This window comes from Pseudorca crassidens, chromosome 2, assembly GCF_039906515.1.
Source record: "Pseudorca crassidens isolate mPseCra1 chromosome 2, mPseCra1.hap1, whole genome shotgun sequence".
Taxonomy (NCBI): Eukaryota; Metazoa; Chordata; class Mammalia; order Artiodactyla; family Delphinidae; genus Pseudorca; species Pseudorca crassidens.
Window position 1 is genome coordinate 152,432,895 of NC_090297.1, and position 26,012 is coordinate 152,458,906.

At 48.8% G+C, this 26,012-nt stretch overlaps 1 protein-coding gene across 1 annotated transcript; it reads left to right on the forward strand.

Moving 5' to 3' along the window:
- Positions 1-510: 510 nt before the first annotated feature.
- FMOD (fibromodulin) lies at positions 511-10,930 on the forward strand. Its single transcript, XM_067729371.1, has 3 exons — positions 511-843; positions 3,557-4,547; positions 9,032-10,930. The coding sequence occupies exons 2-3, from the start codon at positions 3,566-3,568 to the stop codon at positions 9,181-9,183; spliced, it is 1,134 nt and encodes a 377-aa protein (XP_067585472.1). The 5' UTR covers positions 511-843; positions 3,557-3,565; the 3' UTR covers positions 9,184-10,930.
- Positions 10,931-26,012: the final 15,082 nt, after the last annotated feature.

Below are 26,012 nucleotides of genomic sequence, written 5' to 3' on the forward strand. Positions count from 1 at the left end.
TGTTCAGGGTCTCTACATCTGTAAAATGGCCACAACAGCAATCATCTCTGGGCCGGGGGCCTCACACAAATTACCTCACAGAGTCCTTGCTACAACTCAACAAGGTACTTGTTGCTAACCCTAAGATCATCATGAGACAGGCGAAAGTGCATGAGGCTAGTGAACAGTAAGTGATCAACAAATGTGAGTCCCTTTCTTCCCTTTTATCACAGTGGCGAGAGAGAAACCCTACAGCCCAGACAGGTCTACACTGGTCAGGGATGGAACTGGAGCCAGAGCCAGCTGTCCTGTGTCCTCTCCCTTAGTCCATTAGCCTAACCACCTGCCCGTAGAGGGCGCCGGAGCCCAGAAGGGTGAGCCCTCGCTCTCCCGTGGGACCCGTGGGTTGCTGAAAGAGTTAAGATGCCTCTTCCCAAATCCTGGCCCTCCCCATCCCTGCATCTGCCCTTGTGGGTTTAATGAGAAATCCAGGCGCTTCGTAAGAGACTGTACAAATAACTTCGAGGGCGCCACTAACTCATTCAGCAGAAAGAGACCCTGAGCTGCCAATGCTTTAGGGCAGATGAGTGGAAAGAAGGTGGTTTTTATAGAGTCAGGCGGACAGCAGGATTTTGAGCGGTTGAGTGTGAGCTCCGCCCCTGCAGCAGAGCCGAAAAAGCCAGGATCCGGGCTCCTCAACCCCTCTCTTCACAACATTTGATTAGGAATGTGGGGGCGGGCCCTGGCCTGGCACAGACACACACACTCTCAGTAGACACCCTCACTCCTCTCCCTCTCACACGCTCTCCAACCAAGGAGGCCAGACAGAGAGACGTGGTCATTCTCTGAAAGGTTCAACTCGAGGTAAGTCAGTCATTTTACTTCAGGTTTTGTCCCTGGTAGTTCCACAAAGGGACAACAGCAAAGAGGCTGGGGAGCAGGGCAAGGGCCGGGCGGAAGGAGTCATTCGTCCTTCTCCCATCTGGGCTGTGTCCCAGGATGCTGGAGCCGGGAAAGGGGAGTAGAAGGAAGGGTTTCCAACATGCTACCTTTGTCCTACAGTTTCTTTCTGTTGTTGGGGGACATCCAATTCTCAGGCATGAAAAAGTGAAGGGCCAGGTATCTAGCATAGCCAGCTCTGCCCCACTACTGCTCAGAAAGCCCACCATCCTAGCCCTGTGTCCCTGCAGTCTCTCTTCAGAAGGGTTGTGGTAACTAAATTCTGTTATGAGAGCGGAGAGGGAGTTTTGTGTAGTGTGTGTGTGCGTCCGTGTGCATGCACACGCGTGCTTGTGTGTTGCTGGGGTGAAAGGGAAAGAATACACAGAAATATTGAGACTTGACCAGGTCCAAGGAGCTGTGAAATGGGGATCCAATTCAGGTTAGGGAATAGCTCTGGCTTGACCTCCTGGACTCTGACAGAAGGGAGAAATGGTTCTCTAGAATGGAGAAATGAAAGAACGGCAGTAACTCCTGAGTAAGCTCCCCCCAACTCAGAGAGTGCCAGTCCTAGAAACTCTCCACCTTACAAAGCTCTGAGCACAGGAGGGTCTCTATCATTGGGGGTGGGGTGGGTGAGGATTTAAGAGTATAAACCCTGGAGCAACATTGCTAAGAGATGGGGGTAGGGTAAAGAGAGGAATAAGGTACCACCAAACCCTTTTAGCCGTCATGACTCCAAAGGAGACTCAAGTGGGCAGGATGCACAGCCCTGGAAGGCTGGGTCTCGAAGAGGAAGATGGCTCTTGTCTGCCACGGTGCCTAGTCTGGAAGGAGAAATGGAGACAGAGGCTCACTGTGCCAGCCTCCAGACAGCCACTGTGATCCTGCAGCAGCCCAGAGCTGAGCATGGAAAAATGTGCTACTGGTAATGGGCCATTCCGTCCGTCTTCCCCTGGCCAGTGCCAAGGCCCAGCCAGCATGCCCAGGCAGTGGGTGGCTGGGTTGGCCCCTCAGAAACACTGTGGGCTCTTTGTCTGAGACTGCCTGAGGATGAGCCCGGGGCCTCGCCTCTGCGACCCAGAGGCCTCGCCTCTGCAACCCAGAGGCTAATGGAATAAAGTGGGCCTAAGGGAATTGCTTTCAGGGGACAGAGAGGTCTGACAGAGACGGTGGCCAGAAGGTGACTAGATTGTCACTATTAGGGTCCTTCTCATCGGTTCATTGGATTTGATGTTGGCTTTTAGACTCCTTTCTTTCTCCTGTCCACGGGTGCCAACCCCAGCCAAGGGCCAATAGCAATGTGAATGGTATACATGCCTATTCCCAGACCAAGAAAGGTTCTAAGGTCTTCTGTCCAAGGGTGACAATCACCCCTCTGGAAGGGACCCATTGCTCACAGGGGTTATGCAGTGCTTTGGCTATAGGTATTCAGAGTAAGACATCCAGACTGATATGCCACCCCATGACCCCTCATCTTCCACTCCTTCAGCTTCCCTCTCAGGTGACACCAAACCCACACTTCTCTCTAAACCTACCCTGCTCTCATCTCGCTAGCATAACAAGCTCGAAGGCAATGGGCTGCCAGGAAATGTGGGGGCCTAGATATGGAGACTGGTAATCCAGAGGTGGCTTGGGATGGGAGAGAAGGATGCCAGAATCCCATTCTAAAGGCATGTTCCCTTGGGCATACTCAAGAGGCTTCAATTCCTGTTCCATTGTTTGATGTTCCTCATTCATTCTCTTGGTCCCATTTGGCTCTTGCATAATGTCCATGGTGGAGCGGGAGAAGTAGTAACACTTTACTGGACAAGTGCAGGAAGACTTGCATGCACTCAGTACTCACTCTAGAAGACAAGTGCCACACCTGGGTGGCAGTGGGCCCAGTCTGGAGGGAATCTGTAACTGTTACATGAAGACCCTGTGCCGGCCAAGTTGCATGTGTAGCCACAGACTGCCAACCAGAGAGTTTCCTCCCCAGCAGACTGTTACAGGTGCTGGTACCACGAGCCCAGGCCTTGTGGTGGCTGCAGGGGGACCACAGCACTCCCCACAGACTCAAAACAGAAACCCTCTGCCTTCCCAAGTAGTTCAGATCTTCCCCTTTGAGATCTCAAGCCACTTCTGGCTGTTTCCCAGAGATATGGAAAGAGCCAGAGGGCTTTTTCCTTGGACTCTTGGGAAACATTATGTCCTGGGGAGTCCAAACTGGATGTGAATTCAGGCCTAAAGAGCACCCACCACCACTACCACTCCCATGGGAATTGCTGTGGCCTTTCTAGCTCCCCCAACAGTACCTTCAGGTTGCTAGAGGTTCCTATGGGCCTGCCCTCCAAAACAAATGCAGCACCTCCATTCAAGCTCCTTTTAATCTCAAAGGCTATGTTTCTGCGACTCTATGACCAGAGGAAAATGCACCTAGCTCCCCGCAGACAGCCACGTTTCTGCTGGACCAAGTGTGCAGGGGCGGCACTGGGAGGAGGCCCAGAGGAAGTGAGAGCAAGGCTACTGCTCACAGCTGTTTGCTGCCGAAGTCAGGTCTGCGTAGCTCAAAGACTAAGGCTCACCTGCTCTGCCTCCCTGCCTCCCTAGAGTCTCACTCACGCCTGCTTACTCTGTTCTCTCTCCCTTCTTGCAGAGAGACAACATGCAGTGGGCTTCCCTCCTGCTGCTGGCAGGGCTCTGCTCCCTTTCCCGGGCCCAATATGAGGAAGACTCCCACTGGTGGTTCCACTACCTCCGCAGCAACCAGCAGTCCACCTACTACGACCCCTATGACCCTTACCCTTATGAGCCCTATGACCCTTACCCCTATGGGGGAGAGGAAGGTCCAGCCTATGCCTATGGCTCTCCACCCCCACCAGAGCCCCGCGACTGCCCCCAGGAGTGCGACTGCCCCCCCAACTTCCCCACAGCCATGTACTGTGACAACCGCAACCTCAAGTACCTACCCTTCGTCCCCTCCCGCATGAAATACGTCTACTTCCAGAACAATCAGATCTCTTCCATCCAGGAGGGCGTTTTCGACAACGCCACTGGGCTGCTCTGGATTGCTCTCCATGGCAACCAGATCACCAGTGATAAGGTGGGCAAGAAGGTCTTCTCCAAGCTGAGGCACCTGGAGAGGCTGTACATGGACCACAACAACCTGACCCGGATGCCTGGCCCACTGCCTCGATCCCTGAGGGAGCTCCATCTCGAGCACAACCAGATCTCGAGGGTCCCCAACAACGCACTGGAGGGGCTGGAGAACCTCACGGCCTTGTACCTCCAACACAACGAGATCCAGGAAGTGGGCAGTTCGGTGAAAGGCCTCCGGTCACTGATCTTGCTGGACCTGAGTTACAACCACCTTCGGAAGGTGCCTGATGGACTGCCCTCAGCCCTTGAGCAGCTGTACCTAGAGCACAACAATGTCTACTCGGTCCCCGACAGCTACTTCCGGGGGTCGCCCAAGCTGCTGTATGTGCGGCTGTCCCACAACAGTCTCACCAACAGTGGCCTGGCCTCTAACACCTTCAATTCCAGCAGCCTCCTTGAGCTTGATCTCTCCTACAACCAGCTGCAGAAGATCCCCCCAGTGAACACCAACCTGGAGAACCTTTACCTCCAAGGCAATAGGATCAATGGTGAGACTTTCGCAAAGGGGAGTGGGGAGGGCTGTCTGCTGCATTGGAAAGACCCAATTCTGAGTGCTGGGGGCAATACAGAAGAAATAGAAGTAGGGGAACCAAAGAGTACCAATGAAGTAAGCTGAAAACCCTGCCATATCCCTGTACAAAATGGTACATAGTGGCATTCTCTTATACTACACAGCAGTGCTAGGAAAAGTCAGTGGGAGAGTGGGTTGGTACGGAAGAAGACTTCCCAGAAGAGTTAAGTCTCAATCTAGGTCTTGAGAGATAAGCGGGCATGGGCTGGAGGAACACAGGACTGGGCCCTTCTGAGAAATGCAATTGCCACAAACAAAGGGACCAGTCATTTAACAGGCCACCTGGAGGGGGCAGCCAGGAAATTCCTGTGTCTAAGAGGTAGGGGTCATGTGTTAAGCAGTGAGAGAGGAGTTGGGAGAGGTTGGGGAGGTGGCAGTTCATAGACAGGGGGGTTTAAGTTGAACTTCTACGGTCCGTCTCAGGAGGAAAGTGTGCTGTTAAGAAACCGTGGTATCTGCACTTTCTCACTGACCCGGAAGAGGATGAGCTCTCTGTTTCCACCTGATCTACTCATGCCTTGACAGCCTGGTCTTGTGTCTGGATGTTTATTTGCTTTTTAAACATAACAACTGGTGGACAAGAATTTGTAGCCTCTCAGAGCTGAATGCGGCACTTGCTCTGGCTGGTTCTCCCTGGAGTACAAGGAGCCCCTGGTGGCAGGGCAGAGGCCCCCTAGGGTAACATGAGCCTGACCACCGCCAAACCCTGGGGTGGTGGACAAGGACAAGGGCTTCTTGTTTTCCAAGCTCTTCCCAGAAAAGGCCTAAAGTGCTGCCTCTCTGTGTCCAAGAACTAAAATCTTCATTTCAGATTGGATTATCTAGTTGATTTTCAGCTCCCTCTCAGGATCTTGTGTTCACAATGTGCTTACATTACCCCAGGGCCTCTGATATCTTAATCCAGCTGGAAGGTACAGAGCCAGATTTTAACCTCTCTTCCTCTGCAGCAAAGTACCCCTCTCCCTGGGGAATGAAGGACTCATTAATGACCATTGGCAAAGGGCTCTGAAGTAGAGCCTGCTGAGAGCAAACAGCACCATCAAAGCATGGATAGGGACTGAGTCTACAACCTCTCCCATCAATACTTTCTCTCCCTGTGCTCAGGGAACAGATCAGTCGTTTGGCAAGATGTTAACGAGCTAGACAGCCCTCTGAGTGAGAGAGGCACCAGTCCCAGAGGTTGACTGTGAGGTGGGCAAGGTGAAGAGGTCCCTGGTTCTCTAGTTGGAAGTGCAAGACACCATCATGTATAGGGCAAACTGTTTTGTATTTAAAGTCTCTCTTTCTTTGGGGGGTGGGGGTGTGGGGGTACGGGTCTTCCTATTCCCAAGGCAGGGTTCTCTGGTCTCCAAGATGTTGCATGCTGCAAAGGGTTTGACATTTGCTTGTAGCTGTTCATCATCCCACCCAGAAGTCACCACTACTTATCTGCCACCCATTCTAAATACAGGAGGATCGTCACAACAGAAACGTCATATTGTATACAGTGCTTTATCAGAGTTTGACCCTGAAAATGTGACAGCAAAGAGCAGCTGTCACGGGAGAGAAGCCGTTAGTTATTGCCTGACTGTACAATCAGAAAACTTGGGGTGAGGAAGTCTCCATTGCAGCATCTTGTCACCCTGTCTTCTTGCAGAACCACATCTGCCGCTCAAATACAAGGTGGTTCACCCCTTCCAAAAGCTCTGCTAAAGATAAAATCACTTTAGTCGAGTGTCTCAAGGTCTTGCAAGAAATTTCTCCCTTAAGTCAAACCTAAAAATGTCCAGTGCCTACCCCAAATCCCTTCTTGTGCAATTTAAGCCAAAGCCCCTTTGTCTGGATATCTCCCTTTTAGTCTTCTTTTGGCAAAATAACACCAACTCCTCATTTTTCTTAATTAGTGGATGAATACATGTAAAGTGCTTGGTTCGCCTGGCACATTATTGAAAAAGCAATACACAGTAACTATATTATAAGCTTTTCTTCTATTGCCACTTTGAAATTGCCAGGTACAGTTTTGTTCTGTTTTATTTTTTTCATCGCAAAGATGGGGAAACTGAGACACAGAGAAGGAAAGGCAATCTCTTTAGGTCACCCAGATCTTGTAGCATAGCCTCTACCATCAACAGCAAAGGACTGAAAGCCAGGCTTCTCTAGCTGAGAATGGAAGGAGTATCTCTCTGATTCAGACCAACAGCAGGAAAGACAGTTCTCCAGGCTCAGGCCCTCGCCTGGGCCAATGTGAAGGAGGTCTCCCTGCACAGCTGGTCAGGGACCCAGAGCAGGGGTGGGTGGTGAAGTTGGGATATTGAAGCAACCCTCTGAGAGGGGAGCTAAAAGGACAGGAGCTGAAGGGTGTGCAGTGGAATTAGGCCCGGCCCTCTCCCTCCCCCTTCCTTCTTCCATTAGCATCTCCCTCAGTTTTTCCAGCCTGGCAAGAGCAGGAAACACAGCTCAGAATGTTATCCAGCAGCTCTGAGATCCAGGGGGCAGGGCGGGTGTACCAGGAGGAATTTGGAAAGACTTTTGTCAGAATTTAATCCGGGATGGAAAGTGTCCTCCGGAGTCTCCAAGCAGAAGCCCCGTCCTATTCATGAGCTTAGGGAAGATAAACAGGGGGCTCACGGTGCTCAACCTGTGGATAGAATCTACACATGCTGTGTGCTGAGCAGCCCCTCAGTGCTCAACAGTTGGGATCCAGGACTTTAGCAGGCAGTCTGAAGGCCCCAGGATGGTGTAGAGAATCTATGGTGGAACCTCTAAGTGCAGTCTGCCGACAGGGTTGGAGGTGATATTTAAGCTGGGCCACTTTACTTCTCCCCAGCCCAACTCACTCCACCTGTTCCACACAGACACCATAGACCTGGCCCCTGGCCTTGGCTCTGCCCCCAACCTGTCCACCTGGAGGCCACTTGATCTATTCCCTGGGACCAGAAAGGAAACATCCAAAAGCATTCCAGGTCTCCACCCCCACCCCGCACCAAGTGCTCTCCAAAGAAGGGTATTTCCTGTTCTCATTATTCTTTGGGGCTGGGTTTTCTATCTTACATTTGCAGTACAAGTTAACTGGCTGCAGCCTCAGCCCATCTCCTCTCTGTCAGTCTTGACAGAGACTGAAAAGAATTGCTAGCGCTAATTTAAAAAACAATTTCTTCATCTATCTAAGCTCTCCATACTGTCTTCCTTGCAACCTTCACGTTCATACCCATAATCTCTCCATCCACAATGCCCTCGAAGGTCACCTCTAGGAAGAGAGTTAGGAAAGCCTTCCTCCCATTCCTCCTGCCCTGCTCCAGGCTGACACACAGCTCCTGACCACTGTGGCAAGCAGAGGAATGCCTCTGGTTGAGGCAAAAGCAAGCCCAGCTCTGGGTCTGCCTAAGTGTTACAGCCTACGGAGACCCGACAGGTAACCTCACCCAAAGCCCCTTTGACATGAGCCACCTTCCTGATGCTCTCACACATCGTGTTGAAGGCAGCCTCTAGGGGCTTCAGCAGCTTCTCAGTGGTGACTCTGGCTGTCCTTGCTGGAGTTTTAGCTGAGTTCTTGGTTTTTATCCTTCAAGTTCCTGACCCAGCAGGCTAGAGACAGAGGTGGCTGATCTGTCCAAGAGGACAACCAGAGGGAGAACAAGGTGAATGGTAGCAGAAGGATTTGTATTTAAATCAAACAGAACTACTGTATCAATTAGGACTGCATGGTTTGGAGGGAAAATCTTCAAAAAAGGGTACTTCTTTTGAGATTACAAAAAAGGAGGGTAAACCGTATCATATTAAATGTGGGATGCAAGAGAGTTATTTATTGGACTTTTGAGCTCCATAGCAGCCCTGTTTATCTATCAGTTTCCATCTCCTTAGACCTCAGGGCCTTGCTCACTCCTTTGGCCTTACTCAGAATGTACACGGACAACGCCCTCAAAGCTCTGCATTCAGAGACACTTGTCTCTCAGTCTAGATTTTCTCTCTTTAATTTTCTGCCACTTGCTCTATCTGCAAAGTGTTAGGAAATAGTCCAGATTTAAGTCCCTGCATTTCCCCAGTCTTCCTTCTTAAAGCAATTCGGAAACACCCTCCTCTCCAAAAGCAATCAAAGCTGCTAGGGTTCGTCTTTGACTGCCTTCTGCTGCCACCTGCTGCCTAAAGATGGGAAAAGATCAAGGCCTGGCTGGAAGGACATTCCAGGGTCTACAGAGAGGGATGAGTATGAGGTGGAGCTATGCAGGCAGAGACCCCACTCTGTCTCTGGTTCTGCCCACTAATTGGTGCAAGTATGACTCCGATCCTGGAAAGTGCCTGCCCCACCCAGCCGAGTTCCACCTCTCACATTAGAAGCTTCACAGAGGAGGTCTGGCCTCACTGCGGACCCAGGTCCCTGATCTGGGCTTCTCCAACCCACCCCCACCCCTCTTGTTCCCACAGAGTTCTCCATCAGCAGCTTCTGCACCGTGGTGGACGTCATGAATTTCTCCAAGCTGCAGGTGCTGCGCCTGGACGGGAACGAGATCAAGCGCAGCGCCATGCCGCCCGACGCACCCCTCTGCCTGCGCGTCGCCAGCCTCATCGAGATCTGAGTGGCCCACGCACTGGGCGCGGGGCCAGAGCCCCCGTGCCCCTCTGCATTTGGCTTGATGGTTTGGTTTGGCTTTTGCTGTAAGGTCTGGGACAGACCATGTGACAGAAGTCCATGGGCTCCCTCTACAGTTTTCTACCCTGTAGGCAAGTTCAGGTGGAATCAGGGGACAGGCAACCTTCTTCTGAGGGACATGAAACTCTCCTTTCCAGGACAGAAGTGGTGGCAGACTTCTTCAGGGACTTCTGTCCCTGAAGTCCCAACCCCAGAAATCTCATTACCCGTTCTTCACAACGATCTGGTGCCGTGAACCCTAAAATTTGCTTGAGCAATAGTACTTAACCTTACTTTTTAAACCATCACTGATTCTGTCTGTGAGCAGTGCTTGACAGCTCTGCCATGTGCTGGGCTAGGTGTGCAGTTACTCTGGGCTCCCACTCGCTGCTTCTCAGTATATACCTCTTTGGCCAACTGTCTCCTCTTAAGTCCACCTCATCCACTCAACATGGCCCCACAGACACGTCTTCTCTGCCTTGGGCAGAGGCAGGAGACCCCAAGGCATGTGCTCATCTGCCCAGTGCCTGTGCAGAGAACTCACACTCGCATCTGAGGTTGGAAGGACACCAAGAGTCACCTCTACACCAGAGGTCACCAGTATGATGACCATGTTCTTGGCTTGATGTGGGAGGAGAAAAGCAACCTCAGGCTTAGCTAAATGTATACGGCTAGATTTTAACAGCTAAGCAATTCTTTGAAGGTGGATCAGACTTCAGAAGAGGAAAGGCCATGGACTCAGCTGGAGACTAGTTTGGGCTTGACTGAAAAAAAAAAAAAAAGAGGAAAGGCCAGATTCTGCTTATCGTCAGCATCCATAATGGAGGCAAACACACCTCGAATTGGCTGAATTGAGGAAGCAGCTGCAGTAGTTTCATGCTTAGCCAGCACTCTCTGCATTCCCAGCAGCTCCCTACTTGGGTCTTTATCTTCAAAGGCAGAGTCCATGCGGTTCTCAAAGCATGAGAGAGGTAATTTGTCCTCTCCTCTTATGCAAGTAGAAAGGTCTATATCCTGATGGGAGAGACAGACTCCAACCAGCCCAGGATTTGCCAAAGGAGGAGGCTGTGGTATTAATTGTTTTCTCCTAAGGCCACAGTTAATAGTACCAGCTCTGGCTGGAGACGCTCATTGGGTCAGTGAAGCCCAGGCCCGGCAGCCAAATCTTGCCTGTACTGAGCACAAAACCCTCTGCTTTCACATCTCTGAGCTACACTCTCATTACTGAAGATGGCTGTTGCTTTATAGCTTGGGTGGAGAGCAATTAGTTCTTCCCATTTCTGAAAGGAGTGTTGTCTGGGGACCTAACCCTCCTGCTCTTTGGGGTACCATTGGGATGGAGCCATCCAGGCAGCCATGGCCAGGGACTGCTTGAGGACAGCTAGCCCTAATCTGCTCCTTGCCCAGATGCCACTGTGTCCCTGATACAGTGTATGCTTTGAAGCCGTTTTCCTGAAAAGGGAAGGGGGGGATACTTGGACTGCTTCTTGGCTCCAGACCTTGAAATCCACAAAAGCCAAACCAGCTCATTTCAACAAAGGAGCTCTGAGGTGAGGGGCAAGGCTGCCCCTTGCCCCAGGGCTCTTCAGAAAGTATCTGCATGTGAACACCATCATGCCTCTATAAAGGATCCTTATCACAGGAAAAGCATGAGTGGTGGCTAACCCAACCAATAAAGTTATTTTACAATTGCATCTGCAAGAATGGAGTCAATTAAGGCAGACACAGAAGGGTTACTTTAAGGGGGGGGGGTCACATAAGCCTCAGACTGGAGGAGCCCACTTTCTCATCTATTCTGCTTGGGTAGATATAGCTAAGAGGTTTTTAAAAAGTCACCTGTATAAAATCTCTAGTTAGCAAACTCTGTGCTCTGGAAGTTCTTCTTTAAGTCTAACTTCAATCTCACTAGCTCCATATTTCCTTCCATTTGGTCCCCAAGAGATAAAGAAAAAAATTATTTTTTTCAATCATTCTATCATTTTTCTCCTTCAACCATCCTCCCTTGTTTACCCAGTAATTATGGCGCTGGTGGGTCCAGAGTATTGTTGTCTTAACCGCGCCTGCCCTCTAGTGGCAACTAGGTAGAACTGAGGGCAGTCAAGTACTGCAAAGCCAAGTTGGGCCTGGAAGAGGAAAATAAGCATTCAAGTAGCCCATCTGCTCTTTCATTCAACTTCTCAATGCACATTTCTTTTTTCTTTTTTTAAAGAAGATGTTGGGGGTAGGAGTTAATTAATTAATTAATTAATTTTTGCTGTGTTGGGTCTTCGTTTCTGTGCGAGGGCTTTCTCTAGTTGTGGCAAGTGGGGGCCACTCTTCATCGCGGTGCGCGGGCCTCTCACTATCACGGCCTCTCTTGTTGCGCAGCACAGGCTCCAGACGCACAGGCTCTGTATTTGTGGCTCACGGGCCCAGTTGCTCCACGGCATCTGGGATCTTCCCAGACCAGGGCTCGAACCCGTGTCCCCTGCATTAGCAGGCAGACTCTCAACCACTGCGCCACCAGGGAAGCCCTCAATGCACGTTTCATGAAAGCCTTTAAGAGCTAGGCTTGTGCTTTTAGGACAATTCACTATTTTCTAATAGAGAAATAACCACAACTGATATTTACTGAGCTGAATATATTATTTACTGAAGATATTCACTAATATATTCTGTGAAATTCTGTTTCTAAATCCAGTGCTTCTCAAGGGGGTAGCAGGGGTGGATTATCCATCAGGCTCTGATGGATAAAAGTTGTCTCTTTTCCTTTAAGCTACCGTTTGATCAGTACTTATGTGTTAGGTGTTTTATTTATATGGCTTCATTAGCATTCCTAAACATTCTATGCCATTGGTACTATTATTTTCACTATTTTATATAGATGGAGAGACTGAGGCACAAAGAGGCTGAGGTCACCCAGGAAGAAAGCATCGAGGCCAGGATCTGACCCCAGGCCATCTCTCTCCCCAGCCTGCCAGTTTTGCTATACTGTTTCTACTGTGCTAGCCTGAAGATCTCTGTGTTACTGGTGTATGCAGAACTGCTAGGAGTGTGGGGGCTGCTTGGTGGTAGATGGGGTCTCACAACGGGGGGGAGGCCATCCGACTTTATTTTTGGTGGACCTAAATCCATTCTGCTAGCATTCACAGTCCCTTTATGAATTTTCCAATTAAAATTCACTCCTCATCAATAAATATTTACCACAAGCCCTTGGTCAGGCACTGGGGATACTGCAGACAATAACGGCAAGCCTTCCTTGCCATTGGGGGATTTATAATCTGGTGCAGTGACAAGCAGTGAACTAAAGAGTCACCCCAAGGACCACATAGTTACAAACTGAGAAAGGGCTGTGAAGGAGATGAGGATGGGTCTACATGAGGATTATCAAGGAGCCTGACCTAGTCTGGAGGAACAGGGGCAGATAATCAGATATGGAGGGAGAGTGTACTTACCTAGATGAAGAGATGGGAGGAGAGTCCAGCAGAGATAACAGCATGTATAGACCTCCTAATGCAGGAGGAAGCTTCCTGGACACTGAAAGACAGCAAAAATGGCTGGGGGCACAGTGGCAAGGAGCAACGAGGCTGGAGCTGTAGGCAGGGGTAAAACCAACTACTGCCTTTATTCTCTTATTTCAGACACAAGTACCAAAAAACTTTACCAACATTCCAAAGCCCCGGCTCAATCTCACAGTTCTGTCTTCCAGCAACTAGCGGGCAGATCTCACTTCGCACCATCAGAGCCTTTTCTGAAACTTTTAAAGGTGGCAATCCATGCCCACTTTCTCCCATTCGGCTCTGATCAGTACCGAGCCCCAATGGACACTTAACCAATAATCAAAGCAACAGAAGGTATGGTGTGACCAGGGAGTCTTGACATTTGTGGACCCCTCTGGCAGCCTGCCAAAGCCTATGGACCTCTTCTCGAAATGTTTTTGAAGGTATAAAATAAAATCCACTGGATTCCAAAGGAAACCAATGAAGTACAGTTATCAAAATGTATAAATATTTTAGATCATATATATATAAATATTTATTAATGTCATAAATAATGAGATCCAGCAACAAGTCTAAATAACTACAGTCATTTCGAAGTGCTAATGAGCATGAATGTATGTATTTTCAATAACTGTAATGTGATATGAAAATATCTGTAATTTCAGTTGGTGACAAAGCTTCAGGCTGCTAATATTGCAGCGACTTGTTACCTTCATAATTGAAGGGAATGCTAAATTTCACTTAGCAGTGTGAAAAATGAAGATTCAGTGTTTTCTCATCCAAGTTCTGGGACCCTCCCTAAATTAAGCCATGAAAAGACAGGCAGAAAGGGAGATCATAGAGGAAAGGCAAGAAGAGAAGGCAAATCATGGTCTTGTCTCTCTATGAGCACAGCTCAATCATTCAACAAATTTTTTCTGTATGCAAAATCCTGAGCCAGATAATGTCAATAGTTGGTGCATTTAGTGTATGAAAGAATGAATGTAAAGGTCTCCAGGTACTTGCTGTGGAATTTGGTGGAGACAAAAATAACTAACTTGCATTACATCCACAGGGGAAGTAGAGAGTTGTTTGTGTCTTTAAACTTTACAGAGTAGCACTTTCTGTATTACTCTGCTTCTTTCAGTGAACATTGTGTGTTCAAGATTTATCCATATTGATTCTTGTGGTTCCAGTTCATTCATTCTAACCATTGTCTGAAAACACCTAAATTTATTTCTCTATTCTCCTTTTGAGGGACATTTAGATTATTTTCAATACTGTAATGTTAGAAACAAATGATGCAGTGAACATCCTTTTATCTGTCTCTTTGAGATTGCATTTGAGAGTCTCTCTAGCGTTTACATCAGGATTTCTTAACAGTGCGCTACTGGCCTTTGGCTCTGGATAATTCTTTGTGGGGCAAGGGGAGGGGGGACAGAGTGGACTGCCTGTAGGATGTTTAGCAGCATCCCTGGCCTCTATCCACGAGATGCCATTAGCATCTGTCCCCTCCCCAGTCCAACTCAAAAATATCTCCAAATTTGCCAAATGTTCCCTGGGGGGTCAAAACCACCACCAGTTAAAAACTACTGGCATTTATGCCCAGGAGGGAACTGCTAAGTCGTGAAATATGAACAATTTACCTCTACTAGATTCTGTCAAACTGCTCTCCAAAGGGGTTGTACGAATGTGCACTCACACCAGTTGTACCTGAGCCTCCATTTCCCCACATCCCCATGACGCCAAATACTGCTTCAGACTTTAGTAATTTGGACAGTCTGATGGATGAGACTTGGTATTGATATTTATTTTAATTTGCATGCCCATCTTTTTCTTTTCAAAGATGATAGCAATTACACTGATCTATTCCTTCTTAGAAGCTATGCTGAGCCTTTGTTGACAGTCTCCAAAAAGGAAAGGAGCTAAATCTGCTGGCCCAGCACAGAGAACCTGGAGCTGGAATCTGCCTGCTGAGCATGCCGCAGCAGAACTGGTCCTCAACCCCATCCCAGACTAGCTCCCTCCACCAAGAAGGCTGGGGGGAGCCCCAAATGGGACACAGCCCTCTGTGCTGTGGGGAAGTGTGAGCAACTTGCATCTTTTCTAGTCTACCTGGCCATGGGAGCAAATACAGAGATTAGAAGGGGTAGGGAGGTGGTCTCTCTTGCCGGGTACAGGGGGCTGGGAATAACAGCATCCTCAGTGTCCCACCCAAAGCCCACCCCAAAGGAGCTGCTGTAGCTACAATGGCTGTGATGGCGTTTGTAAGCAGTGGCAGTGGGCAGGTGCAGATGAGAAAGCATCAGCAACAGGTAACTACATGAACAGTAAGTGAAGGGCAGCATCAAAGGTGAGCATCTCCCCAACCTCAGGTCACAAGGCACCAGGCCATGACTCATGAGCATTGGCGAAGGCAGCAGTGAGGATGGTCTGTAAGACCCCACACCCCAACAAGGATAGAAAGAGAGAGGTAAGAGGCAAGCAGCTGTGCTAGCTGCAGTAAGGCACGTCCACCTATTGGCTCCATTGTCACACCACCAGATCATCCTTTACTTGTAAGTCAGAAGAGGATATGTGGGGGATCCACAGTCAATACGACACATCATTTCATGTGTTAGTTGAGCAACCTGGTTAGACTGTAAATTCTTTAAAGGTAGAGAGCGTGTCATATGATCCCTCCATATACCTCACAACAGTTAGCACAAAGCTGGGTTCATAAGTTTTTAATAACAACTGTTGGATCATATTTCTGGGAGCCAAATGGAAATAGTAGCATAAAATGAATTTAATAGCCTGTTGCACACACCCACACCCACACAAACACACCCCTTCTAATTTCCAAAAAAATATGAAGTGCTTTCAACAGCATGACCCAAGTTATTTTCCCAAAATATCTATAAAGTAAGGAGCCAGGTCTGATTCACCCACTTTACAGATAGGGTAATTGAGACCTAACACTTTTTATTGACTTGTCCCTAATGGCATATACTCAACACTGAAACCCAGGTCTGCTGGCTTCCCACTGAAATACACCCCAGTGCTGGGTGCCCCTTGCATCCTCCCTGTCCCCGGCATCTGGCACCACTGAGGTGCCCCAGACACATCATTGCTTTTGTTCTTAATAATGCAAAACATCAACAAAGGCCACTTCTGACATCAACAGGGTACAGCAGGTGATAGAACATGGCAGGATGACCACTAGGGGTCTGGGAGCACTGAACTGCCAGCCTCTGTGTTCACTGAAGAAAATCTATGGACCAGTGTGTAGCATTCGGGGGAGAGGCAGAGACTGCAGAAAAGATGAGTCTCTGAGCAACAAGAAAGGACTTCAGTGGAGAGTTTTGGGAAAAACTTAACAATCACACCTTGGTGTTAATGTAAGTATATGGAGAGGTCAGGTAAGACACTCCATGAGTCCGTGAAAAAAAAGGAGACTGTTAAATCCTGTTAAAAATGGGATTACTGTAAATCCTCAGACACTGCTGTTCTAAAATTTTTGAGAGGGAGGAATTTGAAGAAAAGTCCTTGACTCTGAGCTTCCACTGCCAGGGGCACAGGTTTGATTCCTCGTTGGGGAATCCCTCATGCTGAATACGGCGAAAAAAAAAAAACCTTAAGAAAAGTCCTTGAGGAAAAACGAATCCTATCTTGCCAACAGATCTCTCCCTTCGTAAAATCTGAGCTAAAACAGGACCCATGTGAAGGCTGGGAGCTGTGAGACTGTGCTAAGTTTTATTCTGAGTCCTAAATTGTTTTACTGATAGTAATTTTAAATGTCCCTAGAATCTAGTTGTTAGCCCTAGCACCTAAACCAAGAATGGGGGGCTGAGATTAACTGTGGGGAAGTAATACTCATTCCTTCTTTATTAATATCTAAAATAATATCATTTATTAGGCATTATGTGTCAGGCATTTTGTCATAATAATGCTAGGAGGTAGGTGCTATTATCATTAGCATTTTTCATTGGTAAAAACTGAGGTTCAGAGAGGTGAAGTATCTGCTCAAGGTCACACAGCCAGTAGCAGTGGCAGAGCTGGAATTGTACCCTGTCACGGTCTCTAGAGTCTTAATCTTGATGCTACCGTGCTAGGTTCTTTGAATATGTATGTGTGTATGTTTGTGTGCATTGAGGTGGGGGAACAAAGTTATTCAAAATGCTTTCTCTTACAAAGCTTACAATGTATGTCCTCAGAAATGTATACTGTACTAAGTCTAGGAGGTTGGTGCCAATAGGTACAGTGTAATAAAGCGGATGATTAAGTTGGTTTTAGAGGATGGGTGACTGGTAACACGGCCCTAGGAGGGCGTGAGCACACACAGATGTACAAAAAGAAAACGAAGAGGGCCCGAGTAACAAACTTGGGAAAATAAACGCCCAAATACAGAGGGACTTTGGAGAGAGGACCGAGGAGGTTTCAGAAACCCGGAACCTCCAAAATTGCTCAAGAAAGGCTGCACCAGCCCTGCAGTCGGTCAGGCTGTGAGGAAGGCCTGAGAAATGGAGGAAAGACCTAAGCTTTAGGGACCCGAGACGCTCTAGCAGCAGGTGGCGGGAGGGAGGGGGTCCCGTCACAGAGGCCGCCACTTCTCGGCCCCTCCCCCGCCTGCCCTTTCCTGGTGAAAGGCCCGATTCTCCGCTACCTACCCGCGTAGCACCTCCACTCCGAAAACGCGTAGTGTCCCGCCTCCCCCCGCCCCCCATTTTTAACTCCTCTCTGCCAAACCTCGACATCAAGGAGAGCTTTGACTGGTCCGCTGTGCCCCACGGCCAGCCAATCAGCAGCTTGTTACCAAGGTGGGGGCTTCCCAGAGGGGGCGGAGGCTGCGGCACTACCCAGTTGCCAAACTAGGAAAACGAACTAGCTAGCGCGTTTGGTCGCGTTTCAAGGTCCCAGACAGCTTCTCCGTAGGGACTGAGGGACGTGGATGATTGGCCGGGGGCTCCTCCCTCTGCCCACATCCGGGAGGGAGGGAGCCAAACACCTGCCTGCCCTCACGCCCCCAGCCTCTCCGTAGCACCACCCTTGCGGTGCACGTCTGAGTGCGGGCGGCCCGCGCGGGATCATCCTCGGCTGTCCCCGACTGAAAGCCGTCGCCGTTGCCTCCCAGGCGTGTTGAGGACGGGAGAACTGCCTCGCTGGAAGGTGCAGAAAACAAGCCCACCTCACACGTTTGAGGCCGGCCAGACTGAGAAGTGAAGACAGGCTGAGATGCTGTATTGCACTGTGTGCCCCACAGTGACCAAGTGACCAGTTCATTCCACATGACCTTGTGGCCTGGGCGGGGCTAGAGTAGGGAAAGCCCCAAGAAGCAGAAGAATCAAATCTCAAGTCCCTTAACCCCTTTGAATTGGTCATCCCATCAGTAAAACAGGGCTAACAGTAATGCCTAAACTGCCACAAAGCAAGGGTCTGGACCAGAGGGTTTCAGAGCCCCAGGTCCTGGAGCTGTTCGCTCGCCCTGGTGAAGGTGGAAGAGGGATGCAGGTGGGAAAGGGGGGCTACCCGAACAGGACTACTATTTTTGGAACAGCAAAGACCACATTTCCAACCGTAGCTCATTACAAATGGGAGAGAGGATGGAGGCAAATCTACACCCTTACCAAATTCCCCTTTGGCCTTGTACCCAATTCCCAAATTCCCTGTTTCTCTCAGTTTCCATTGTGTAGCCTATATAAATGCCTCCTGATCTGGTAATGGTAATGACAATAATATTTAATAACATTTATTGTGTCCTTACAAAGAGCCAGACACTCTTCTAAGTGCTTCACCTATATTAATCCCCTCAAGAATACTGAGTGGGAGCAATTTTTTATCCTCATTTTAAAGATGAGAAAATTGAGGCATTGAACAATTAAATAACTTACCTGTGGTCGCAGAGCTTGTACATGGCAGAGCTGAATCCAAATTGAATCTGACTAGTATGTTTCTACCTAGGGACCTAGGCCCCTGTGCTCTCGGGGGCACAGACTGCCTTTCGAAGCACCCTGTGCCCCCAAGAGCAGGACCTCCAATTATTTGCTTTCTCATTATTTCCACAGACTCAGTGTACGGTCTCATCTTATAAAATGAAACTAGATAAAATGGTGAATTTTATGTTGCAGAAGTTTTACCACAAGTAGAAAGAAAGAAAGAAAAGAAGGAAGGAAAGAAAGAAAGGAAAGAAAAGAAAGAAAGAAAGGAAAGAAAGAAAGAAAGAGAGAAAGAGAGAAAGAGAGAAAGAGAGAAAGAAAGAAAGAAAGAAAGAAAGAGGAAGGGAGGGAGTGAGGGAGGGAGGAAGAGAAAATCCTCCTATCCGTCTGCCCAGTTCAGGTCACCATTGAACCAACCTGGAACATCCCTAAATGCCAGAAGAGAAGGGGTAATCCCCTAAACTTAACAGTTTTGTTGTGTGTTTCCAAAATGGTTCCCTCTCAGGGCAGATACGAATTTAAAAGTTGGGGAGTGGTGGGCAGGAGTACAGAAAGGAGAAGCCGAGAGCCTGCTCACAGCTGGTGTAGGCAAAGACTATCCACAGGGCGTGCTTGGGTCTAGAGGGCAATCTCTGTTTCACTTCCCCTCCCCCATTCTCTTACTCCCTGAACCCTGACCTCTAGCTCAGTCCTCCCTCCCTCCCCCACCCCCACCCTCACCCATCCTGCACCCAGATTCCCAGCAACTTGGGCACACCATCTGCCTATCCTCCCCCTTCCCCAGGGTCTTAGCTCCTTTTAGTGAGCCCTTTAAATAATTAAATGCCCCAAAGCCTCCCACACACTGATCCCAGCTCCTGGCCTGGGGTGTTATTCAAAGACCAGGAGCTGGGCTGGAGAGCTGCCAACCCCGACGTCTCAATTCAGCTCCTTTTTTTCCCTGCTCAGCTGCTGGGTGGTTAATGGGCCTTTCCTCCCGCTTTGGCCCCTCTGCCCGCCAGCCTAGTACGCAGAAACCAAACAAAAAGAAAAACGCTGTGAGGGACTGATGGGGGTGGGGAGGGAGGAAGACACCAGACCCACCTCCAACTGGGAAAGGGATGGGGACAGAGGGGGCACAGAGAGGGACAGGGCAGCTTTCCCTGCTCCCCATCCCTGCAGAGGAGCTGGGGCCACTCCCTCTAACCCTGGGGAGCTGTTTGGCCGAAGGGGGAGGGAGAGGGGTGTGACCAGGAGAGAGGGCTGGAGGCTGTCAATCACTTGGGTGTTTGGGGGCTTAGGCAGCTTCCTCATGCAAATCACCCTAGTGAATCACTGAAAGTTTGGTCCAGACACAAAGAAGCTGCTTCTCTCACCCGCCGCCTCTCTTTACTGCACTACAGCAACCCCACCCCTAGCCAACCAAACAAAAGGCCCGAGCCCAGCGGTGCGTGAAGGAGTGAATGGGCGAGACCATCCCTGGTGACGTCCCACCAGACAGATGGCAACAGTTGCCCCACACCAGTTTCAAGCCTCCTTTCATCCTTCTGCCAGTCATAAAGAACAGCCTCCATCCCTCCAGAGTCCATCAGCTACTCAGAGCCCACCCAAAGACAGAATGGGGGTGGGGGGGGGCTGCCTGGGAGCTGGAGGTGAGAGGGGAATGACATTGGACGTTTGGCTGGAAAAGAAAAGCGTTGTTCAAAGTGCTGGCACTGGGGCCAGCCTGCCCATCTGTTTCCCTCTGGGGAGGCTCTGCCCCCACACTCCTCCTCGGCTTCTGTCCAGCTCTGTGCAGAGCCAGAATCCCTGGGAAGGGAGACCTCAATTTGGGGCAACAATGTTACTCTGTGGTAGCTTGGGGTATTGTGCTTTGAAGGCTTTCGTTCTGTAAAACTCCCTTGACTGGGCATTGTTTTGCCTCTCAAATAATAGGGTTAAATAGAAAAATCTAAGACCTATCAGGTGGAGAACAGTGGGATCTGGCACTCTGCCATTAAATAATGAATTTTGAGTTGTTCTAGAATAGGATTCTATCAAAACAACCCATGTGTGCTTTCAAACATTAAGAGGCTAGGTGGAAAGAAATGGACCAGGAATCAGGAGACCTGGCTTCCATGCTCAGCTTACCATCTGCTTGCTGTATAATTCTGGGCAAGTCATCTAGCCTGTCTGAGCCTCAGTTTCCTCTCCATAAATGGTAAAATCACCCGCCACCTCTACCTCCCAGCATAGTAGAGAGTAAGCTGGTGTGCAATCCAGTGCTCTATAAACAGGACAGGCTGTGCAATAGGAGGTTTTCTCTTCTTTTCTTTTCTTTTTTGGTGGAATCTTAGTTCTCCAACCAGGGATCAAACCCGTGCCCCCAGCAGTGGAAGCATGGAGTCTTAACCACTGGTCCCCCAGGCAAGTCCCCCATGGAGGCTTTGCTTTCAGCTTGCCCACAGTCATAACTCCCAGGAGGTAGAGTGTTGAAACATTTTTCAGAGTGCTTCACATCTATTATTTCATGAGGCAATTGAGACCAGAAAGGTCTAGGGCAATGCAAAGATCTTTTTTAAAGAGTAGAGGTGAAGGCTCCCCTGGCCCCCTAATCTCCTGAATCTCCGATTTTTGTCTCCTTCTCGCTCCACCCTCCAACATCAGTCCAGTCTGTTTTGGGAGGATTAATGGGAGCTCTAGGCTAAGGTGCTAAAAGATCTCGATAAATTCAGAATAAAAGGGAATCATTCCCTATGTCTTAGTAAAAAGGTATCGCATATGCAAAGTTATGATTCTGAGGCCACAGGTCTGCATTCTTCGGGGCTGAATGCCCCCGGTTGCTCTTTCTGCAGAAGAACTGAGCTGTGGTGCTGGGGGTGAGGGGTGAGGGGTGGGAGTGGGCAGAGTCGCTCAGAGCTTAGGGAACACAGCTCACCACTCTCCTCCTACCTGGCTCCATGCCCTGCTCCTCCACCCACCCACCGGACCTCCTGTTGTTTGAGCTGGCCAAGGTGCCTGTGCTCAGAGCTGTTTGGGCACAAGATAATAAAGGCATTTCTCAAAACAGCTCTCTTTCCCGATCCTTGCTTGAACTAACCTCACCCATCTCTAATCATTTCCATTTGTCTAGCAACTGTCTAAGCACTTATTTATGTAGAATGTATCATTCTATGTAGTTCCATTAATTTGTATTTAATCACATATCAGTGTTTTATGTACCGGCATTTATGATTATCCCATCAACATCTTTGGACTGACAACACACTGAGGACAAAAACTCTCGCCTCTGCCCACCCCCCCACACTGTGCTTCTCACAAGGACCCGTCTCTGGACATAAGAGAGCCCTTACTCCAGGACACATTGCCTGCCTGCCAAACTGAAAACTCAAAACCATAAAAATGTCCTTTAAGCTGCACGTGCAGCTGGCTCCGTGCTAGAGCCCAGATACAGACCCTGGACTCTAAGACCTGTGTCGACCCACTTCAATCCCTCATATTCAAATAACACTATAATCTTAACAAGTGGTTTTACATTGTGTTCCGCCCTCCTGGGTATCTTTGAAGCTCATCTCAGGACACAGTCAGTGTTCCTTTCCTTTCTCTCCCACCTGGGAGGTGCCATGGGAAAAGTCATGGGAAAAACCTATTGGCGACTATGACAGGGAGATTATTTTCCTTTTGCAAAAACAAGAGAAGCCACTGAGACCTAAGCCTCTACCCTGAGCAGGTCCTAGTAAGAAAGGAAGTGGGTCACAATGAGCACAAGGAGTTCCTGTGTTTTGCACAAGAGCTGGGAAGTCAGCAGCTGAGGATGAAGCAATCCATCTGGCTGGTTGGTCTCTATTGGATCAGGATTTCTCCATCTGGAAAGAGGCAAAGGGCAAAGGGCAAAGGAGAGAGAGAGAGAGAGAGAGAGAGAGCCCTATGGGGTTGGGGGGAGTCCACTGAAGTGTATAGACTAGACTGCTTGGTTCCCCAGCCCTTCTTGCTCTCAGTTTCATACCCAGGTACTGCATTAAACCCAGAAGCTACAGTGGGTATTGAGAAATACCAGAGGTGATCTCTAGAGCCTTCAAATTGAAATATGACATAAAAAGAAAGCAATTCAAGGAAGACATACACAAATAAAAGATCATATACATGAATAAGCGAGGGAACAGCAACTTCTTCCTATAAAAGTTTAGAGGGTTGTTATAAAATCAGTCAAGGCTAGGATAAGTGGCAGGAGTTCAGAGGACAGGCAATCTGAGTTTGGACATAAAATATACGTAAGATTGAGATTCCAGACTTCTTAACTGTTTTTTGACCACCTGCAATGTGAACTGTGGCTTGGTGTAAAAGTTCCTGGAATCCAGAAGACCAGAGGGCTAAGGGTGACAGGGGGAATTAGAAGAAACCCTGGATCCAGTTTTGCCTTAGTTTTTCTTTCTTTCTTTTCCCCCTCTGTTTATTCAGTCAGTCCTGGATTTGACCCGACCCTGTCACTTACTAGCAGTACGCCTGTAGGTAATTTGCTTCACCTTCCCTGAGTCTTAGTCTCTTCATCTATAGTCTAAGGGTAATAATATCAACCCATGGAGTTAATCTGAGAATTTAATGATATTATACGCATGGCGAATGCTCACTAGTGCCATTTATTATTGTGTTATTCTGTTAACCCATTGCAAACACCAAGACAGAAAAGGATTAAGGAGGTAACATTCCCATTCATTCATTTACACTATTGTTGAGAACCTACTGTATGCCAGGCCCCATGCAAGCACTGGAGATACAATGTAACATCAAGATATGCAGCCCAGCTCCCAGAGCCAACAGCCTCCCAGGGAGACATAAATAAAATAATCATCCAGATGAGTGGATCACTTCAACTAAAATGGAGAAACTTGAACCGCAAATACTACCCTACCTTCCTGGGAAGAGTGGCCAGGGAGAAACCCAAGACAGCGTTTGTCTTTGCACCAACTGTCTGGGGTTGGGGAGGTTTGGTGAAGATGGGGTGTATAGTCGCTTCAGCTCTGAGGTAAGAAAACGGAGGCTTTGTCAAGACGGCCCCTGCCACTCTCAGCCTTTGCCTTGAGAAGCAATGCACTCCACTTTATGGCAGGTGAACGGTGGAGGGTGACCCAGCACCACCAGCCCTTGTCATGTTGGCGTTAGAGTCCAGGGCAACCAGGCCTTTGTGCTGAGGTCCCTGTGGTGACTCACACTTTAGACCTTGACCCTCTCCCCTGGGGAAAGGGGAATTAAGGTAGGAAGCTTCTAGACATTTCACTTGCGATATGACCCTCTGTTCTGACCCAGCTGAAGCCCCTGCCCTGCTCTGCCGAGAAAGCCTTCTTCCTCTCTGGGCCCAGTACTGTTTATACACTCTCAGAAAGGCAGGTATCAGGAGGCAGCTGGTGTTTGTGGTCAGTTCCCCCCAGATACAGGAGCTCCAGACCTACCCCCACACTGGCTGCCATTGGTTAATGGGAAGCCAAAACAGACTCCCACCCGCTGCCCTCAGCCACCCAGCCAGCAAACAAAGAGCTACAGGAAACACCTGGAGGAATGGGCAGCTGGCAAGGGGACGCTCTGCCCAGGAGAAGAAAGGGCTTTCAGGATTAGTTAGGCCAGTGAGGAGCTGGGGGAGGGGCTTGACTGCACTTCTCTGGGTACCCAGCAGCGGCAGAGAACTAACAGCTGAGTTGCTCAAATGCACTGTCACTCCCCCCACCCAACCACACACACACAGAGGAAAGGGATCATCCCCCTCCGGCACCAGCTTCCCTAGAGCCAGGACAAGAAGGCTCATTAAGGAAAGACTCCTGAGAGGGCTTGTGCCTCTGCCCCTCTCCTTCCTTCCGTGGCCTCCTCACCCTCAGCCAGAAAGCTTAATCCTCTTCAGACCATGTAAATTTAAAGCCATGGTATAAGCATGAAGACAGAATCCTTAAATGATGCATCAGCCTATGGTATGTGAAAGCATTTTTCCAACAATAAGTCTCCATTTATTTCCAAACTTATTTATCCAGACCTGCATTCATATCTGCCTACTCATTGCTTATTATTTCAAGTTGTTGTGATTCCAGTTGTGTGGAACAGATTTGACTGAAAAGATCAAATGAAGTCCTACCATCAGTATCCACCTAAGAACAAATTTGCTGGTGTGTAGACCATGTGCTGGGAACTGTGATATCTGCAGGGGGACTCAGCTCACAGGGCTCCCTCACCCGCTCTTAGGAAACTCCCAAAGTGGGCAATTTCCTTTTTAGGTCCTGAATGGGAGGGAGGATGTTAGGAGAGGGCAGTGAGGAGAGGGCACTTGCCCCACAGTCACCTGTGGGCACATCCTTTCATTCAACCGCCAGTGTACTCAGTGTACTAAGACTGTCTCATGCCAAGTTGTGCATGGCACATGGGGGTATAAAAAGAAATAGAACACAATGGTTCCTCCTGTGGAGGTGTATATGGTAACAGTTGGAGAGGGGATGCAAGCTTGCAAAGCCACCAGACCTCAACCAAAAGCAAAACATGAAGATGTGCTGACTCTGTTATGAAAGTGTAAACAGTAATAAATGACATGTATATATATATCATTAAGAGGCTCTAGAGTAAGAAATGTGTTATAAAAGTGCAAGCAGTTTTAAACCATATGTACAAACATTGAAAAGCCCTGAGGTAAGAATGTTTTTAAAGAGGACTAGCAGGATTTTTCAGGAAAAGTATCCTGAAGAGGCAACAGGGGAAGGAAAAAACTCTAGAGAGTCATGTAGGTTTTTTTGGTGGTTTTTTGTTTTTTAAAGCTTTATTTATTTATTTATTGGCTGCATCAGGTCTTAGTTGCAGCACAAGGGATCTTTCGTTGTAGCGCGTGGGTTCTTCATTGCGGCACACGGGCTTCTCTTGAGCTGTGGCATGAAGACTCCAGAACGCAGTAGTTGCAGCGCTTGGGCTTAGTTGCCCCGCGGCACATGGGATCTCAGTTCCCTGACCAGGGATCGAACCCGTGTCCCCTGCATTGCAAGATGGATTTTCAACCACTGGACCACCAGGGAAGTCCCAAGAGTCACATTGATTTTAAATTTGTTTCCACTACCTCTCCCTCTAGTTACTGGTGCTTTGCTTTCTTCATCTGTGAACTTGAGGTAACAATATCTCACAGTGTGCTGTGGACATTACAAGAGACATTCTGTGTGTAAGGTACCAGGCAGAGTATCTGGCAATTGTGGGTGCTCAGCACATGGTTAAGTGCTCATGTCCTAGAAGGAAGTGTGTCAAAGTCTTTTACAAGCAGTTTTGGGCCGTGATAATTGTCGGAGTAGAGAAACTTGCAAATGTGGACATGGCTGCAAGGAAAGGTGAGCAGGTAAGAATTGACAAGGTGAGGGGTCCTGGTGCAGATAGGCCATTGCACAGAGTATTTGAGGTTGGAAAGACTGGGAGAGCCTTATATTCCCATT

Bases quoted from the DNA above. Each gene is read 5' to 3' on its own strand.
- FMOD (XM_067729371.1), top strand. From the start codon at position 3,566: ATGCAGTGGGCTTCCCTCCTGCTGCTGGCAGGGCTCTGCTCCCTTTCC. The intron at 4,548-9,031 runs GTGAGACTTTCG...TTGTTCCCACAG, and splicing joins CCAAGGCAATAGGATCAATG to AGTTCTCCATCAGCAGCTTC.